Genomic DNA, 19461 nt, shown 5'->3' with positions numbered 1-19461 from the left:
GAGGAAAAAAAGATAAATGCATTACAAATTAACAAAGAAAAATACTTAGAATCAAGTTTGTTATATCCATTAAATAAAATTCTCTAATTATATATGATTATGTATGATTAGAAAAATTGACATAACAAGTATAAAAAACTTGATGTATGCTTCATTAAAAAAATGAAAATTTGGTGGCAGCAGAAAGATTCCGTATGAGGAGCTATAAATGATGAGGCCACTACTTTTGGCATTCATTATGGGTGCATCGTTATCACTTATCCCTTTGTTATTATCACTACTACGTACCAATCTTATACATATATAGGACCAAACCACTCAAATACTATTCAACCGTGTATGAAGTTGAATCAGTTATAAATAAATTCATATATTTTATATAATATATGTTTCAATAATCACTCTTTTTTCTTTTTTCCCCCCATTATTTATTTAGTATAGATAAACACAAATTAATTATAACTTAAAAATATGGATTAGAATCTTTAAAAATAAAACCAATTGTGACTAGCTAGAATGACTAGTCAACCCACCAGTTCTATCGATTTTCACCAATTTGAGGCCTACCAGTTCAATTATTACTTGTTTGGAATTGCTTATGTTAAGTGTTTATAGTATGTTTTGTAGGTGAGATAAAATTTCCTTCACATATTCACTTCATATTTTGTAAATTAGGATTGAGATGTTGCTTTTGGAATTACGTTTAGTCTTTTTATTGATTATTGGGTTTCCCGATTCTCCCTCGTTCTTATGAAACCGAACTAAACCGATTTTGAGTCAAACTGATTGAACTGGTTGGGTCGATTTGGCCCAATAATTCTTAGAGCATGACCACATACCACTATTTAGTAGTAGTATTTGCCTTTGAAATTCGCATTCCAAGTGGTTAAGCTTTTATATCATTCATTATCGATTAGTCACAACTCACATCATCTTTAATAAGTTTTCTTAACTTTTTTTTAATATTTTAAATAAGTATTATTATTATACATAAATTTAATAATTTTACAACTCATTGTATAAATTATAATGCGATTAATAAGTTTCTAAGATTTAATATGCATCATTACAGAATAAACTTGTTTGTTACCAATTTAGATTAATGTGAGGATACGTAGGGACTCTTGTCCTTCAAACAAATGGTTAAGGGTTCAATTCCTAGCTAGCTCTTAGGTAAAATAATCTGGTTGGAGTACTAATTTAATTCCTTTAAAAGGCCTAGTATATTTTAAAATGAAGGAAATAACTAATAAAGAGAATCATTATTACCACTGTGATCCTTAATATAAGTCACTTATAACACATTTTGGCATACCAAAATATACATTAAATTGTTAAAATTGTTCAATTTTATCATTATTAAAGTTTTCTATATATATATATATATTTACAAATCATTCACATATCTGCTTCCTCTTTTTCTCTCTCTCATAATAATTAAATGAGTAAAATTGAAAAACAAACATTAAATATATTACAAGTGAATTACAATTTAAGACCAAAACTTCCCCCTATATAAGTGACTTAAATTTAAAATCAAAGTGATATGTCTCAAAAAAATTGTAATTCCTATAATAAATGAGTAAAATGTACTCCCTTCCATCCTATTTATAAACTTCAAATTTGGAAAGGAATGTAATTCATTTTATTTGGAGTTTATTTAAACACTTAATGCATTTTTTTATTTTGCCTTTAATTATTTATTTTCTCTCCTTTACCTACCCTCTTGTCACATTTTCTCATACATTAACTTTCATCCTTTTTCTTATTTATTATAAGAGCATATTTGAAAATAAAACTATATTTCTAACCTATTTACTAGTTTTAACTAATTTTAACTATTTATTTGTTATTCATAACTTAGTTATCTAATATTTATAACAAGAATAGGTGGGAGTAACGAAAAAAAACTTCAATATAAGAAATTACTGCTCATTTATTATTTTAATATAAAAGGATGGGTGGAGTGTCCACGTGAGCTGCAGCAGCTTGCCCATGTGAGCAAGCAGACATGTTGCCATGACCCTTACGAAATGGTGATGTGCATTTGTGTGTGTTTACTAAATTTACAATTTTACACACACAAACAAACACAGAAACACTCACGCATGCACAAACAAATTACGACATGTCTCTGATTGGTCAATCCTTATCCATACACCCATATGGTTCTTCTTGTTTCTACTATTTCTTCTTCCTTTTGCTACCAAAAATGTTGGTCCACCCATGTCATATATATATATATATATATATATATTCATACATTTTTCAGTCTCATGCAACAAAATAAATTTACAATATATATTAAAGATTCTCTTCCAAGACGGGTTTTTGTAGTTCAATAACATTGAACATATTCCTTAAATCTCTTTCAAGCATGAGATTTTGGTTGGATTAGTACCTTATAAAGAACATAATGAGTGTGTGAGTTATGACTTTGAAAAAAAAAAAAAAACCCCAACTACGGCCATTAAGTAACACAACAAAAGGAACTTCAAAATTTGTGCGCAATTCTATCTTGAATTGGTCTTCAAATTGATTTATTGATTTATATACGTAAGTAGAACTCTTCTAAGTTTATTTATCAACAAATGTAGATTTATTTGATTTCATATTCTAAAAATAATATTCCACCACACTTTTAGACTTAAAAACTAATCAAGCTTTTTCTTAATTAAAATAACTTTTTTATAATTTTTAAACTTTGGTATTGCCAAATAAATGAAATTTAGGTATTGAGGAGCTCAGAAGAAATCTATGACTTTGTCAACGTAATGCAAGCTAAGGTTCGTGGAAGAAAAGGGTGGGAGCCTTCATTTGGATGTGACTTTTTTTTAAAAGCAAGGAAAGGAAAGCAACTCTTTATAAAAGTTGAAATCTTTATAGGAGGCACTTTTAATTATAACATTTTAAGATTATATTATTCTTAATTATAATAATATTACATTCCTAAATTTTCCCTAAAATCTCTCCCTCTTCTCTTTTCTTCAATAAAATCGAATAGGAAATCTGCTCCTCTCTTCCTCTAAACCCTAAACCCCCCCCCCCAAAAAAAAAGAAATTCACTTCTTTTATTGAACCTTGAACCAAACATAACTTAAAGGCATATGAAATCTATTCTACTCAGCCCAACCACATTAGCATAATCCTAAACTAACTTAATTATTAACTAGGTACCCCATCTCATGTTTGAATTCTATCACATACTTTGGACTATATATCCTCTATTTTACAAGATATATATGTAAAACCTCATAACCACCGAAAATCTGAATGAATTAGAAACACAGGTTCCTCAAAACCAAATAAAAATTTAAATGTCAAAGAAGTAATTTAACCCCAATAGAAAAGTCCTCGAATTGATATCTTAACTAGAATAATCTTTTTTTTTTTAATAGAGAATTTAGGACCACAATAATTAATAGGCATAAGAAAATAGCGTATGCATGCCTTGAAGCACACGGTACCTTGTTGGTCTGTGATAACGAAGGGGCAGCACTGTCAACCTCAATCCTTTTACGATACATGTGCTTCTTTTTCTCCCTAACTAATTTTAGGTCGTTAATGGTAAATTGCAAATAACAATTTATTATAATGGCCAAAAGAAATTAATTTATATCTTAATTTATATATTATCATGTTTTTTTAACCTATAAATATATGATTTTTACGTATCATAAGCAAAAATCATGAAGTCCAATATATAGTCCATGACTTTGTGACGTAGATATTATAGAGGACAAGAACTGAGAAGAAGAAACTTCAAATCAAATAATCAATGCTGCAATTTCTCAGCAACTTCCAATGGCACACTTGGCATGCTTTCCAGTGTTCAGCTTGACCGACTATATTAAGATTTTTGTTTTCTTTCTTGCCTAATTTACGGCTTCAAATTGATTTTATATTTCAGCCAACCAAAAATTTTCCCGGAAAAAGAAGGGAACGGCGAGAAAAACCATTGAAGCCATTATCACAGTTCAAATCGGCCCTTCATCTCCAGAAACGTGGCAGAGTGAATGTCTGGTCCGTCAAAACCCTAGAAAAGTGTAAATTTAGAAGCCATTGAAGCTTCCAAAAACCATATCTCTAGAGATATCGAATTTTCCACCCAGGTTTTGCCACTTGCTAAACAAAGTCCCACTCTCACTGCTCTCAGGTTTATCTCACGGAGCTGTCCCCTCAATCACTTCGGCTTCATCATTAATATCAAAAGACAAAGGCGGCACTGACTTATAAATGAAAACTTCAATTCAGTAAAATCAAAATTAACCTAACTCAATGTAAACCCTAGTTAGTGAACCTGTACGTTCGTTCCACTATAAAAACCCATCCATGTCTTGTGTTTCTGCCTATCCACCACCAAATCAACCTTCCAACAACATTCCTTGAGATTCACTCATTACTCTTTTAGCCCTTCAATATCTTCCATCTTCTTCTCCTTCTTCTTCTTCATCAACTTCTGCAGCAAATCTGAGTATAGCAATGGCGAATTCACGCATTGCCAGGTTCATCATGGAGGTGGCTCCACCACAGTATGTGACTGTGATGAGGCATAGAACTTCCAAGATGTCGTTGGATACGATTACTGAAGAGGACCAGAGGGAAATCGGAAGTCCCAACAACGATCATCGTTCTCATGATTCATCATCATCCACTTCTTCATCCTTATTCCCTAAAGCTTCATCATCCGCTTCAGCATCTTCATCATCAGTTTCAATTCCAAGTGCTGATAGCAAGTACTTCCTCAAGGAGGTTCATAGATCCCTCTCCAATTTGAACCACTGAGATGATAAAATCCAGTGAGAAACTTCTGGAAGAAGATGATCCGGCAGAGAGATTCATATCGCAATCCAAATCCTCGCAAAGGAGAGTTTCTGAACTTTTTCTTTAATGAAAAGAAAGAGCTAGTACTTTATGTTCAGCCTTCTTTGTATATATAAGACAAAAATTTTCTCTCCGACATAAAGTATGAATTCTCCAGTACTTGCCTTTTTATTTCAGAAAACTTATCAGGAACTCTTTACTTCAGTGGATCTCCCAAATAATAATAATGTACTTGGTGGCCTTTTTTTTTTTTTTTTCACAATGAGCCATGTTATAACAAATATAGTACGTAGTAATTCATCTTCTTCTACGGCCATGTAATTCAAAGGAGAGTGGTATCGAATAAAGAAATGTTCTATGTGATTCACTCTTCTTTCCTATTTATCATAGCTTTCTGTTCTTATGTCTAATTCCTTTTCTTTTCTCTTTGAATCAAAGGAGCCTTAATTATCAGTGTCTGGCTGATTACACATTTTGCGAGGCATACATGCATATACACGATTTATTATGCATATCATGAGATATATACAATACAACCACCCAGTTCGCTTACGTTCAAATTAGATGAGTGATCTAAATCCTACCACATGCATGTTATTGTTTACCTAGCAAATCTGCACATTTATTTCCTTCGCCGTTCACAAGAATACCTGACGGTTCAGTCCTGATGAGTTAAGTTATCTGTTATATGTCCCAAAGCAGAAGATGAATGCCATTAATTCCTTTCGGAGAGATGTGTGTGTGTGTGAGAGAGAGAGAGAGAGAGAGAATTCGGATTCGCACTGTTGAGGTCAAGAGAAACGAAAACTGAACATTGTCAATGTAATATAGTCAATATACTAATACTACCTCCGCTCATAACTAAGTTACAGTTAACTTATTTAGTTAGATTAGTTAATTGTATCTTATTTTTTCTGAATTATTCCATTATATGCATTTTGGAGCTAGCTCTTGGTTAGAAGCTTCTTAGTATATGTCATCAATATGGATATTTGAACAAAAAATTATAAATTCAGAAGAAAAAATGAATTAAAATATTATACTTAGTATCAACGGAACCCATTGTGTGTTTTTTATATTTATGACCAGAAGTATTATATTATAAAAACTAAATCTTATAATTTTTTGTTTGTTTTTTCAGCCCAAAAAAATCATATCTCTGAAGAGAAAGAGAAACAGAGGCAACATGCAACAATCCGAAGCAACTAATCGTATACTCCACTATTTGATGTCAAAGACATAGATACTCTTACAAATTAGGAGATTTGACAAGGATATTTTAGGAGAAAATATGGAAATTATTAAACAAAGTCTCCCTCCAGTTGTCAAGAACCCGAGTTTCTTGTTAATGTACTTTCAATTACCGTCGGCTGTTCTATTAATTGTTGCTTTACATCCCGATTGTCAACTGTACTGTGTATAAGTTGTAGAATACGTACACACACAATCTGTAATACTCCTCCGGTCCTAAATATAGGACCTCTTTTGTAAGGTCCTATATTTAGAACCAAAGGAGTATCACTTTTAACACATTCTTGCATACTAAGAAATACATTCAGTTGACAGTTTTTCAGTTTTATTCGTATTTAAAATTTTTTTTACATTTACAAATTATATATATGTTCATATGTCTCCATTTTTCATCTTTCTAAAAAAAAATTAAACAAAGGAAAAATTTAAAAAGAAGTATTAAATGTACTATATAAGTGTAGGATAAGTGTACATATATATATTATCTCCGGTCCTTAATATAAAACCTTGTTTGATTTTTATTTTGGTTCTAAATATAATATCCCAATCCACTGTCTCTCATATTTATGTATTTTTTCTCAAAATAGTCCTTCTAACAATAATAGTTCTAGCTAATAAATTTGATTAGCAAAGATATTTTAAGAAAGATAACACCTATTTATTACAAATAACTAACTTAAACTTTTTTTCTTAATCTTTTCAAATTAATCAACTAACCCTTATAATTAGGAGCGGAAATATTATATGAGTATATTTATGCTTTTGTAGTGAATCAGAGCAGAAGCAATTTTACTACTTCGACAAAATCCCTGTTTTTTCTTTCCCAAGCCACCGCCAAAACTTTCGAGAACATCTCAGACACTTCTAGAGCAGTGGTTTCGAGAACATCTCAGACACTTCTAGAGCAGTGGTCAGTGTGGTCATGCTAATGAAAATCACTGAATATTTGTGGACCAACAAATAAACTTGGCGAAAGAGCTGCAAATAACAACCATTAGATTCATAACCTTGACAGCACAATTTATTGTAAAATTGCTCAAAAATAAAACACTCCACGTTTTTCATACAGCCCACGATTGATAGGAGCAGATATTTAATGCACATCGCTAGGGGCTTGCTGAGTTTTGCTGGACCACAATTAGTACATGAAGTTTATTTCACATCAATAACAAGGAAAGGGTTATCAAAACTTTGAATGAATTTTCCGGTCAAAATAATTAATTATGCATTATTTATTAAAGATAAAAATAAAATCATTGTTTTCTTAGAAAAATACATCTAATGATTATAAATGTGTGAATTTATAAGGGGTTTTTTAAAAAAAATTTTAATTCAATTATTTAGAATCTATAAAGGACTTGAAATAAATTTCTATCAACAATCTTAAAACACTTTAAAAATAAGTGTAACATATGAATTTTTATACTTGAGCTTGTTTGTAAGTATTCCTATATGGTGCTCCATACCATTTAGATCTGGTAACAACACTTGAAAAATCATGAAGCTTGAAAAATATTTTAGGGAACACAGCCCTTTAGCATCTTAGTTCTTCGAGGGCCTCTTTTGGTCATTGGACCTCCTACTTGTTCATCTCCGCAAATGCCCCTTGATTTGCATGCCATATATGTTGCCCCTTGCCACGTAAGTGCCACATGGGATGCCATGTGGGATAGGATCTCAAACTCCATCAGACATTCTCCATGGCTTACTGAGATTTTCTCTAAATAATAAGCTATTCTTTTATGTGACGGTGGATGAGCAGCTATTCCCCTCTATGATCTTTTTCACTTGTTTTGTTTGCTTGAGAAGTCTCTGAACTGATCTTGGGTTTCTTTCGGGCTTCCGAAACTGTCTCTTTAAATTTTTTCAGCGCTGAGCAAAGAGAAATCAAAACCAGGTTTATTTCATCAACAGGAACGATCTGTACGACAATGTTCTATTTATAAGCCCAACTGAAAAACACCCACTCCCTTCAAGTAACCAACCCAATGTTAGTTAGTGACTACCCTTTATTCATAACAAGTGCTGCATCAGAGAATGAGAAACACAGCCAAGGTGAAATGAAAAAGGTGATGCTACTCCCACCAGGGCAAAAAGTAAAAGAATATCAAGCAACGTTTGATTTGCCCAAGTTACATAAAAATAATGTGGCAAGAAATTATGCTCTTTCTCAACCAAATCAATGCAATACCATATTTTCATGCGTTTCTAAGGTAACAAACAAGGTTGCAGAAGATCAACACTGGCATACTGACAACACTGATAAGAAAAAGTACAAATCTCATAGATGAGCGGAATCACTCTGGTATAAGTCAAGACATATTTCCCATTTTTTGATTGTGAAGGACAAAAGTACAAGAATCAATAGACATATACCTGATTGGTAAGTAGCATGTAGTTCTTCAATCAAACTGGAGGGCAGAAAGTGTTCACAGCAAGAACTATTATCAGCCTTCTGCAACAACTTCTTAAATCGTCTAGCCTGCCACATGGTCATGAGTTCACACCATTTTGAGATGGGTGCAGTTGTCAAATATCAAAAGGACAACATAAGAAACTATATGGACTCTTCCCCCCTGCAAGTTTTATCAGGAAATGTAAGGAGCACCAAGACGTCCTTTCCCAGGAGCAATTCATCAAGCCCGATATATAATAATTACATTTAAGCTTGAACACATGCCTAAGTAAACTAAGATCAACTTCCTCCATTGGATCCTAGAGCCATACAACATGGACTGAACATGAACAATAGTGACCAAAGTTAAAAGAAACTACTCTTCAACCAACCATGACTGAAGATGACTTCATACCTCATCTTTGGACAGCAGTGTGAAGCAACGCCCAGTATGCCCAGCTCTTGCCGTCCTACCAGCTCGATGAACATAAGTCTTTATGTATTTTGGCATGTCATAATTAACAACATTTCTCACCCCTTCAACATCCATTCCACGAGTCATTGCATCAGAAGACACAAGCACTTGAAACTCCCCTTTCCGAAATTCCTTCAATGTCTTACTGCACATAGAATATAATTTTCATAACTGTCTAAGCATACCGAATAATAAAATGCACCAAAATTATTAAAAACTAAAAAATAAACAATATTTCAACCATAATCTGTATCATAGTGGCAAATAGAATGCAGAACACTGTGGGTTATGGTATACAAGCAGAAACAATAATATATAATCCTTTTAGTTCACTATAAGAAAAAAGTCTCTGATTTCTTTCCTTGTTTTTCTTTCACGAGGGCTAATTTCTTTCCCAGCACGCCAAGTTTGATCAATTTTCAAATATAGTCTTCTTTGATGATGACGAGGATGACAACAAGAAAGATGGCACCATAGTTTCTTTCCCCAAACTATCTCGTTCTTTCATTTAAGGTCATCAGTCGGATCTAACTCATGGTATTTCCGTTTTCATATTTTCCCCCTTCTCCTTTTTTCCTACCTTCACTAACCCACACATTCACTGAGCCTTGCCGAAATGTGTAACACATGCGCTCACATTGCTCCTCCTTAAAAGCACAAGACAAACAAAAGATTGCACCTTTGTCCCAACAAGCTTATGTAACAATGAACTGGATTTAGCTTGGAGAGTGTCGTTGAACAAGAGGTTTCAAAAGATGCCGTTTCATAAAGGCATTCCAAAGGATGTCCAAGACACCATGTGGCTGAATAATCACAATTTAAGTGACTTGTGAAGTTTCTAGTGCAACGGGCATTTCTGCATGTTTTTAAGTGTCAATGCTTGATATGAGATCATGCACAACTCAGAATACAGTTTACAGTAAAACAGTGTACTTACCTTCTCACATGTTGACGTCGAAGACTAGAATACTCCTTGATCTTAATTTGAAGATCACTGAAATAGTTCAGTAATTTGCATAGATGATGCGTTGAATCCACAGATTTTGTGAAAACTATGCATTTTTCTCCTCCCAGTGATTTTAAAAGGGCAGCCAAATACAAGGGTTTGACCTTTGTTTCGCAGATCTACACACACGAAGTGAAGAAATTAAATTTAAAATTGCGAGTCGCTATCAAGTGATCACCATCACTCAAGAATGACTCCAAAGAATTCGGGGGTGAGGGGTACATATCATCCTATAAATTAAATTCAACCATCCATATTAATAAAATATAATTTGAAATAGAAGAAGCTAAAAGCAAGCAGCCATGCTAATTTCTGGAAATTAAATTATACAGGAATGATTCCAACTTAAATGAATTCATGGCCATAAATTCATACACATGATATTCATGTTTTAATGTCATACCACTTTGAGTGATTCCAAATTTTCTGGAAGCCTATAACGCATTTGCCCAGCTTTCAAGAATACTGGGTGATGTAGATCAAGTTGAACAAGCTTTCCTGGGTCCTGGGTTATTGTTGCAGATAGAACCATCTTTGCCAACCTGGGGTAAGGTTTATCTTTAAATCCCCTCTCAACCCCACTGCAGGAGATAAAAATAAACATATTATGAAAAAGAACATATATGAGCTATTATTTCTCTTGTATCAAAGGGAAGAAAGTATAACAAAGGGACAAGAGCTAACATTGTAAATAGGCTAAATGTTTAAAAAAAAAAAAAGACGCTAAGATTTCAATAGTTCAAGAAGTGACAGCATTCCAGGATCAGTGGCCCAAGAGTACTACTAGAAACTTCATGTCCCGCTTAAAACTATATGTAACAGTGTGAGCAGACTGATAAGCGTCAAGAAGGATTCATAATTCATAAAATAGATAATTTAAAAATATAGTTAAGGCCGACTTATACCAACCAATTATCTTGGCAGGACTTGAATAGTCTTGTGGTGGAGAATGGTTTATTTACTCTTTTCTTGTTGCCACTCAATTATTTGAAAACAGCCCATATAGCAGAGTCTGAGAACCCAGATAATAAGATCTCTCAAATAAACCCCATTATAACTAAAACGTTATTGATAAACCATACATTAATAATATATAGTATTCAACAAAGCAACCGACAAGGCAATCTCTAGTTTGTACATCTTGGAAGCATTTCTTCTAGCTAATATAGTCATTAACACAAATTCAAAGAATCAAGGTAAACCACTACAATTTGTCTATTTAACCTAGATTTTTTTAAAGAAAAGAATCCAAAATCATGTTTATGATCTGATGAGACAATATTTTCTATGATAAGAACACAACAAAAGACAGGTAAATGAACTTAGAACTTACCATCTCCTTCTAGTGCTTAATGCACTAAATGAATTACGAAGAACTGAACCAGCAAGTGGATAACTATTCTTGTCCTTAGATCGAGTTAGTTCCAATACAGTAGGTAACCACGATTGGTAGGCCTCCCGGAGAAGCCGATCTGTTTCATCAACCACCTGACATAATTTACTTGGTTCACATGGTTCAATGTACAATGAAAGAACTCCGACTTAACGTACATCAACATTTAATTCTACATATGATACACAATAGCCAAGTGCTTCATTTTCATAGCCAATTTGCATCCACAGTTCCATACACACAATAATTGATAAATAAACATTATAAATAAATAGCCCTATGTGTTCCTCTGTTTCCTATTGCCTTTAGGGGTTATTTCGAGCCACATTCTAGAAGGTCTCTATGGCCCTAAATATAATTTTGTAATAAGTCAATGGCATTAAATCCTCTTTTCCCACAAATGCCCTTATTGACTGTGTTTTAGAGAGAGATGATATGAGAAAGAAATTAAAGGTGCTTAAGATAGATTGATTTTAATTGAAGGATAATCGTGGAAAGTAGTAATAATTCTTAACAATTTTAATGATACAAACTACTCTCAAGTTTTAACTAATTTCCTTAATCTGTAACAAGTAATTAAAAAAGTGTGTTATATTAAGGACCAGAGAGAGTAAATTGCTGTTGATATCTTCAATGTCTGACTATGGCCTTATAGATAGTTTCACAACTAACATTCAAATATACTAAATGCAACAAAAAAAAATTCTTTATGACATCATGTTTCATATAGTTATCTGATATTTTCATCTCTCTTGAAAGGAGTAAGTATCCTTAAGCACTCTTTCCTGTCACTTAATAAAATATGAGAAGCAATATGAAATGAATTAGGACAATGTCCTTAAATATTCTTTCTGCAATAAAAAATGAAATACAAAATCAAGAAGCGACATACAAATATTAGAAGTAATATGTATCCACAACTTACAAGATAATAAAGATGCTCAAGTGTAAACCCTTTAGTGGTGGTGATGTGATCCATGAGCCTTCCAGGGGTAGCTACCAATATATCCACCTTACTTTGGAAGCCCAGTTGATAACTAAGAGATATATCTTCTGGATCGTAACACATGCCTACCTCATATCCTGGTATGTCCACAAGCTTAGAAATCTCATCAGCTATTGAAGATTGACCAACAGCCAAGCCAACATGTAAACCTAACGGAGACGCAATGGCATCAAAAACTTCTTTGACCTGAGTGACAATGGAAATTAGGGATAATATGATGGTTCATTTTAATGACAAAATGGATTATTCATCTTTGATTTCACATTAACACAAACAAAGATGAAATGCAAAAGGTTGATGTTTAAAAGAACATACATGATTGATGGGTTGAATTAGTAGCATTGAGGGGGGAAAAAACCAAAAATAAAAATAAATAAAATATTTTTAAAAGGACATCAAGGAAGCTATCCAACCTGTAAAGCAAGATCACGAGTGGGCACCACCACTAAAGCTCGCAAGCATTTTACAACACGGTTTGAAAGCATTTGCACAATTGGCAGAGCATAAGCTAAAGTTTTTCCACTTCCAGTGGGAGAATTTATACAAAGGTCTCGCTCAAAATTACCAGGCCCAACTGTCTCCTCCCAAACTGCAATTTGCACAGGAAAGAGCCTAGAGATGCCCATATTCTGCAATGCCAACTTCAGCCTGATGTATGTAATAAAAAAACAAAAACAAAATGAACCGGAAGTAAAAACACTAAGAAAACTCAGAGTAGCATCATATGTGGACTAATAGAATGCTTAGCCTTCACAAGAAACAGAACCAACTTTGTTTTATTCCAGAGATTAAAAATGATGCAGTAGAGGGAATGAGATACTGACGGAACCCAAATATGGGGGGATTAAAACTGTCAAAAAGCATTCGAGAATCTTGGATAATAGTTATTTGCAGGATTAGAATGATTACATGGCAGAGAAGATCTTTCATTGGACCTTTAAAAAACTTTAGATTTTGGTCCAGGTACTCACCCAAGGCAAGGCCCCAGATCCCCTCAGCATATGTCATCCATTGCTCAAGAACCAATATGAGTGCAAATCATCAGCTAAACACGCAGTCTTAATGAAGATCATCATGTTCCACGGCCAAATTACAATTATTCATTTAGTGTCATATTTTGCATCAGTTTTCATGTGTATGCCTTCATTTCAAGAAAACAACCTATACTGGTTTATACAAATATAAAGTTCTGGTTTATATAAAACTCAAGTTCATGATATCATTTAAAACAAGAGAAGCAAATAGGCATGTCATTTCTAGAGAAACCCCCTTCCCTTCTTTTCCCTTCTTTAATTATCCTAAGCAGAGACCACATTCTGCTAAAGCCAAATGCAACGAAGTGCCAAAAAGAGAGTAAATGTCCACAGAACATGAATATCAAGCAATTTTATGATGATAGGCCATTCATGAAACGGAATTTGATCACATGTCATTGAAAATCAATGAAAATAACCCTCCTACAAACTGGAAGGTCAGATTGATATGAGCCCATCCAGTAGTTAGTCGCTCCACAAATCACAGAGTCTATGAGCCATCCCTAACAAGAAAAAGAAAATTGAACACGAAAACTGCTAAAAAGAGAAAAAAGAAAAGAAAAGGTGACCCAAAAGTGCAACTTCCAAACAAGAACATGGAGGCTCTAATTCCGCATTCTCTACATCAACAGTTCATCAAAGAGATGCTTTTTACATTCAATAAGTCCAACAATGGCAAAAGAAGAAAGTAATATCCTAGTAAGGAAAAAATGACCCAGAGAACCCAACCATGCAGAATAACACTTCTATTTATACTAATATTGAAAAGTTGAAAGGATACAATCTGTGGCACAATTAAGAAAAAACTGCAAACAAGCAAGGCAATAGAATGAATGAGTACTTGGGGTGAAGACAAGGAACACATTCAAGAGGGCATTCTTCAGATAGAGTCACATCAACAGGGTCCCGCATCCATGGCAGAACTGGCACACTTTGCTTCCGCTCACCCATCTTGACTTCCTTCAACACCAAAACCCTTCAACTGCAATGGGGTTTAAGCATTGACAAAAATAAAAAGCGTGCAAAGTCTATACCGCACCATTTTGAAAACAAATGAAAATGCCAAAAAAAAAAAAAAACACGCGCGCGCGTCAACAAAATAAATATAGGGTAAGGGAAAAGTGATCTTTTGTCCTCAATTTTGAAATCAGTCCCTATGGTTTATGTGGAAAGACAGCATCATCAAAGAAGACAAAAAGCATCAAGGAAGGACAGCATCAAACACTCATAATGGTTACCCTTACATTTGCTGCTGCATCATTTCTTTTGTTTCAGTTCCTTCACTTTGCTTTTACTTGTACATGATTACCTCTCATTTGTGAGATTGCAGCAATTCTCTAACATGGTGCATTAATTTGCTCTTCCGTTTCTTTCATTTTAGAAAAGAAAAGAAAAAGATATACGTTGGCGAAAGTTAAATGCTTTTCCTATCATTAAAGCTCTTTACCCAAACACTCTTCCCCAGTTTCCCCGAAAGGTCCAATTACTTTCTTAACCACCCATTTTGCCTCTCCCATCATTCATATGCATTTACAAACAGGTTCTTGTAGGTAGGTAAAAAGAACCGCATTTAACGATAATTACAGCAACATGAATGTCAACCTCACCTTAGTTACAAACCAATGCCACTTGTTCAATCTCCAATGCTGTCTAATTACTTTTTTCTGTTCAGATGCCATGACATTTGATGATTCCTTCCCACACATATATGCTAATAACTTAATTTGATGACCAAATATGCCCAAAGTTAGACTTTTTCTCGATATGCCAAGAAAATAGCGGTGGTACATTTTCATTTTCTGTTCGATTCGAATACTGCAGAATATTATAAAGCACGCACCTTTTTGTCATCCTCTTACTCTTATTGTTATTTCTTAACTTAAAAAATCTAGATAAAAGGCCGAGGTCAAATGAGAAGACACCAATACAATGAACGTGTGGGCTTGAATGGAGGGAACTAGAATAGAACCTTACCAAATGAGGAGCTAAAGGGCAAAAACGGCGCTGAGAACGGCAGTCATATAAGACTTCGAGAACGGCAGAGAGGCTGAGACTTGAGAGTGAACGCGAACGTGACGGTGAGACGCGACAGCGAGCCGAGCCGAGGGATTGAGAACACGAGCTGAGCAGCAGCAGCGGGAGAAGTATGCGGAGTTCGAGGGGCTCTGAAAGGAAAGGGGAATTCAATTAGAGCCCAGTCAAATGAATTAAATATAAAAAAATCTTTTAAAATCATGAGATTATTATGAAGTGTTAAAAAAAAATTTTGTAATAAATTATATTTGTTTAATTATTAATTTTTTTTTAAGTTTGTATTGACAACTGAAAGAGCAGTGGTTGACAATTTAAAGTGTAAGGATTCACAACACATTTTCTCAACATATCACACCCTAAGTTGTCAAACCAACTGCGATAGTTGTTAATCCTTACATCCTAAGTTGTTAACCACTGTTTTTTTAGTTGTCGATGCAAACTTTTTTTTAAAAAAAAAAGAAGAAGGATAATTTGGTAATTAAACAAATAAAATTTATTACAAAAAAGTCTCTTGAGATTTCAAAATAATTTCATAATTTTAAGGGACGTTTTTGTATTTAATTTTCTTGGGTGGGACCTAATTGCAATTTTTTTCTTGTTAATTTTATTTATAAAGCACTTTGTTTCGCACAAACTAAAGAAAACTTTAAATTTCATTAATTCTCATTTAAAATTTAATAACTTTTCAACTTTATTCCTATTTAATATACATTATACTACATGTAAATAAAGTCAATACAATAATAAATAAAGGATAAAATTATACATTCATATAAAAAAAAATTTCAGTATCCTATAAATATGACTAAAAATATTTTATCTCTCTGTCTTATAAATAAGATCAGAGAGGTATGTCTTAAAATGCTCCTCTCTTTAACGAGGGTTTAAATGTGAGAAATTAAGAGAAAGAAACTATGGAATTAATAAGGGCATTGTGAAAAATAATACTCCCTCCTCTTTTTTTAATAAAATCCTTTTAACTAAATTATATAATTTAAGAAAACAACTAAAATTGGTTAAAAATAATAAATATATTAACAAATTGAATTTTCTTAAAGTATGTTGTTATTTAATAAGATAGTAAATAAGAAAAAAATACTAATAATAAAATTAAAAATTAAAAATGTAATTAAAAAATATGAGAAGAAATAAAAGAATATAAATTAGGGGAAAATTTTATAAAAATATATTTAATATTCAAACACTCTTAAACAAGATTTTACAAAAAAGAATTAGAGGGGAAATTAAATGAGAAAAACAGAATAAATCAAGGTAAAACCAGATTTATTATCTAAGTAGGATTAGGGTATTTTGGATTCGTCATTTAATTACGACTTTTAATATGTGGTTTTTTAATTTAATTTGAATGGTTTAAATTTAAAATTTTAAATCTCTGATTTTTTTAAATAATAAGTTTATTTGTTTGATAGTACACAACTATTTTAGATTCTGCATAAACTAAAATAAAAGCATTATTTAAAATAAAAAATTAATGATGGTCACAGAATGTGTTTCCATGACAACTTAATAAGCACTCTCCATAAAAATTACAGTCAACACGTATCTATCCTCCAATTATATATATATAACCTTACCATGCTCAAGTTGCAATCCCATAATCCCTAATGCTACCTGAAGCTTCATTTCATTGGCTTGGAGTAAAGAAGAGCGAGAAGGTTGAAGAAGTCACAAGAAAAATCACATAATCAATGGCTTTATTAGCATCATGTGTGCTTGTGTGTGTAATCTTGATCTATGAGATTATGCCAAAAAGTCACCACTGCAATGAGATTATAATTGAACCATGTCTAAATCGAAATTTGATTGAAATCATCTAAATTGAAAGTTTTTTATTTGTCAATTTTTAAAAGATTAAATTTATTCTTTTTTAAAATGTCTGCTGGCATATTGTTTTTATTTTAAATTTTGTACATGATAAAATAAAAACGTATCCTATTAAATTTTGACCTTTAATTAGTTTTAACATTAATTTTTAATCTTAAAAAGACATGGGATTATAACCAAAAAAAAAATTTTTGCCTCAGATTTCACAATTTTTTGGTCCTCGTTCACTGCTCATCATTATCATGCAACCTTAAGAAAGCGACCTCCTGCGCTCAGAAAAAGGCGATTTGCGGTGTTCGAAGATTTGACGGCGACGGGCATTGATGCGGGAAGACAGGAGGCAAAGAAAAAAAAAAGGCCTGCTGATGGGCCTGATATGGGTAATGGGCCGGACAGGACCTCTCAATTGGGCTCACTGTGTGGTCAGGAGAACACGGCCTTTGAAAAAAAATAGATTAATTTGATGATCTCATCCCCAAGTGATGGTTTTGTTTTGTCTGCCATAAAAAGTCGTATTCATCGATCGTAACTTTTTCACATATGAGGGGAGTTTGGGATTTGAGAAAAATATTTTTAAGAAACACTTTTTATAAATCAAGACAAATTTTTTTTATATATTTACTTCGTATACTATAAAATTACCTTTAAAATTATGGTTTGAGTTCTATCCAAATACCTCTATTAGCTAGGATATTCAAATTTTGGCTGAGAGAAGAAGAAAGAAAAAGCAAGCTAATTGCTTCATAATTGTTGATTGTTGAATTCCTTAAGCACTTAATTTTGGTATAAACTTTATATTAACATGTTAGGATTTCAGTGAGTGCCCGAGTGGCAATATATAAAGCTTAATTAGCACTAGCTTAATGGTTTAATTAAGCTGGATGGGATCTAGTGAGGCGGCTGTTCTCATTAATTGGAAGCAATAGTAGTTGCCAATACTCCCGTGGTTGGTCATTTCATAAAGTCAAATTCTTTCAATTTCATCATAAAAAAAGTTATTAAACTCATAAATATTAGTTTAGTTGGCATTTAATTTCATTTTTCTTAATCAAAACCTCACTGTTATATAATTTGTTCTTTGATGTCCATAATTCCATTTAGAGTTAATTAGTCTAGATTTCAAAAAGGAGAATTCGACTTAAATTATTGGCCACTACACTACAAATTAAAGGAGTTAGCTTAGTATTAATTTGGGCGTTAAGCAGCATGGGACATTAAAGAATAAGACAAGTGCACATAATACAAGCTAGTTAATACTCTCTCTGGTCCTTTTTTTAGGAGCTTGAAATTTGAATTACCCCAGTCTTTTGCATAATAGTTTAATTGAGGTTGTCTGAACATTTAAAATATTTTTTTTCCATTTTTACCCTAATTAATTTTATATATTGCATTTTTATCATTTAAAGGTTGACAATTTTATACATATACACTATCTTTCATATTTTCTTTCATTATTACTCTATTTCTCTCTCTTACTTACCCCCTTATAAACATGGGCATATTTGGAAAAAAATTATTTCTTACATATTTATTACTTTTAACTAATTTTAATTGTTTTTTAAAATTATGTCATTTAGGACCCGTTTGGTTTAACTCCATTGCAGGTGTGTAATGGTAATCTTTATTACATTACCATAAATAACTTCTTTGGTTGGTCTTATTGATGGTAATTAAGATTGCATTGGTAAAGAAGATTGCACATTTTTTGGTAATATCTATTCATAGGGGGATCCCTATAAATACTTATTACATGTATGTAATCCTCTAGAATTTTACCCTTAATAACCTAGATGAAAAGGCAACATTTACCCTCAACAAGTATTATCAACCATCATTATCGGCCACATGTCTTCTTTCCTCACCTCCTCCTTCATCTTTATCAATGGTTTTCTTCGTTGAGTAGACGTGCTATTTATTGTTTATCAAAACCCATCTATTGGAGTTTTCTTCCCTGCTACTTCATTGTGGGTTTCCCATCATCATGTTGTCTAGCTTTAAATCAATGTTTGATTTCATGGACTCGCTCATTCACTCAATGATCTAGGTTTGTGGTTTTAAATTTGATTGAGCATATTTCTTAGGACTATTATTTGATTGGATCAAGCGCTTAATGTATTTAATCCCAAGTGAAAAACGCAACTATCGTGGGTCAAATGGCAAATTGGTTATAGATGATGCTAATGGCATAGGCAGAGGAA

At 32.8% G+C, this 19461-nt stretch overlaps 2 protein-coding genes across 5 annotated transcripts; one reads left to right on the top strand and one right to left on the bottom strand.

Annotated features, from left to right (window-relative positions):
- Nucleotides 1–4341: 4341 nt before the first annotated feature.
- LOC114759524 (uncharacterized) lies at nucleotides 4342–5077 on the top strand. Its single transcript, XM_028948715.1, has one exon. It carries the CDS (start codon nucleotides 4483–4485, stop codon nucleotides 4783–4785), a length of 303 nt encoding a protein of 100 aa, XP_028804548.1. The 5' UTR covers nucleotides 4342–4482; the 3' UTR covers nucleotides 4786–5077.
- Nucleotides 5078–7443: 2366 nt separating this feature from the next.
- On the bottom strand, nucleotides 7444–15521 carry LOC114759519 (DEAD-box ATP-dependent RNA helicase 1-like). 4 transcript variants are annotated; one of them, XM_028948707.1, is made up of 10 exons: nucleotides 15359–15521; nucleotides 14226–14366; nucleotides 12764–12998; nucleotides 12270–12536; nucleotides 11285–11439; nucleotides 10355–10532; nucleotides 9883–10070; nucleotides 8886–9090; nucleotides 8452–8557; nucleotides 7444–7947 (listed from the first exon to the last, which is right to left on the bottom strand). In XM_028948707.1, exons 2-10 carry the CDS (start codon nucleotides 14333–14335, stop codon nucleotides 7838–7840), a joined length of 1554 nt encoding a protein of 517 aa, XP_028804540.1. In that variant the 5' UTR covers nucleotides 14336–14366; nucleotides 15359–15521; the 3' UTR covers nucleotides 7444–7837. The 4 variants fall into 4 exon arrangements, with proteins under 4 accessions (XP_028804540.1, XP_028804543.1, XP_028804541.1 ...); XM_028948710.1 differs by having other exon boundaries at nucleotides 14226–14344; XM_028948708.1 differs by lacking the exon at nucleotides 15359–15521 and adding an exon at nucleotides 14992–15140.
- Between the last annotated feature and the right edge of the window lie 3940 nt (nucleotides 15522–19461).

The sequence above is a fragment of the Neltuma alba genome, unplaced genomic scaffold (assembly GCF_004799145.2).
Source record: "Neltuma alba isolate B1F8T4 unplaced genomic scaffold, ASM479914v2 tig00010858_pilon, whole genome shotgun sequence".
Taxonomy (NCBI): Eukaryota; Viridiplantae; Streptophyta; class Magnoliopsida; order Fabales; family Fabaceae; genus Neltuma; species Neltuma alba.
The sequence above is the reverse complement of the archived record's forward strand: the minus strand, read 5'-3'. Positions and strand labels throughout refer to the sequence as shown.

Coding starts and splice junctions, on each gene's coding strand:
- LOC114759519 (XM_028948707.1), bottom strand. CDS start 14,335: ATGGGTGAGCGGAAGCAAAGTGTGCCAGTTCTGCCATGGATGCGGGAC. Junction 12,537..12,763: donor CTCGTGATCTTGCTTTACAG/GTTGGATAGCTT, acceptor ATTGTCACTCAG/GTCAAAGAAGTTTTTGATGC. Junction 10,533..11,284: donor TTAAGCACTAGAAGGAGATG/GTAAGTTCTAAG, acceptor TATCTCCTGCAG/TGGGGTTGAGAGGGGATTTA.
- LOC114759524 (XM_028948715.1), top strand. CDS start 4,483: ATGGCGAATTCACGCATTGCCAGGTTCATCATGGAGGTGGCTCCACCA.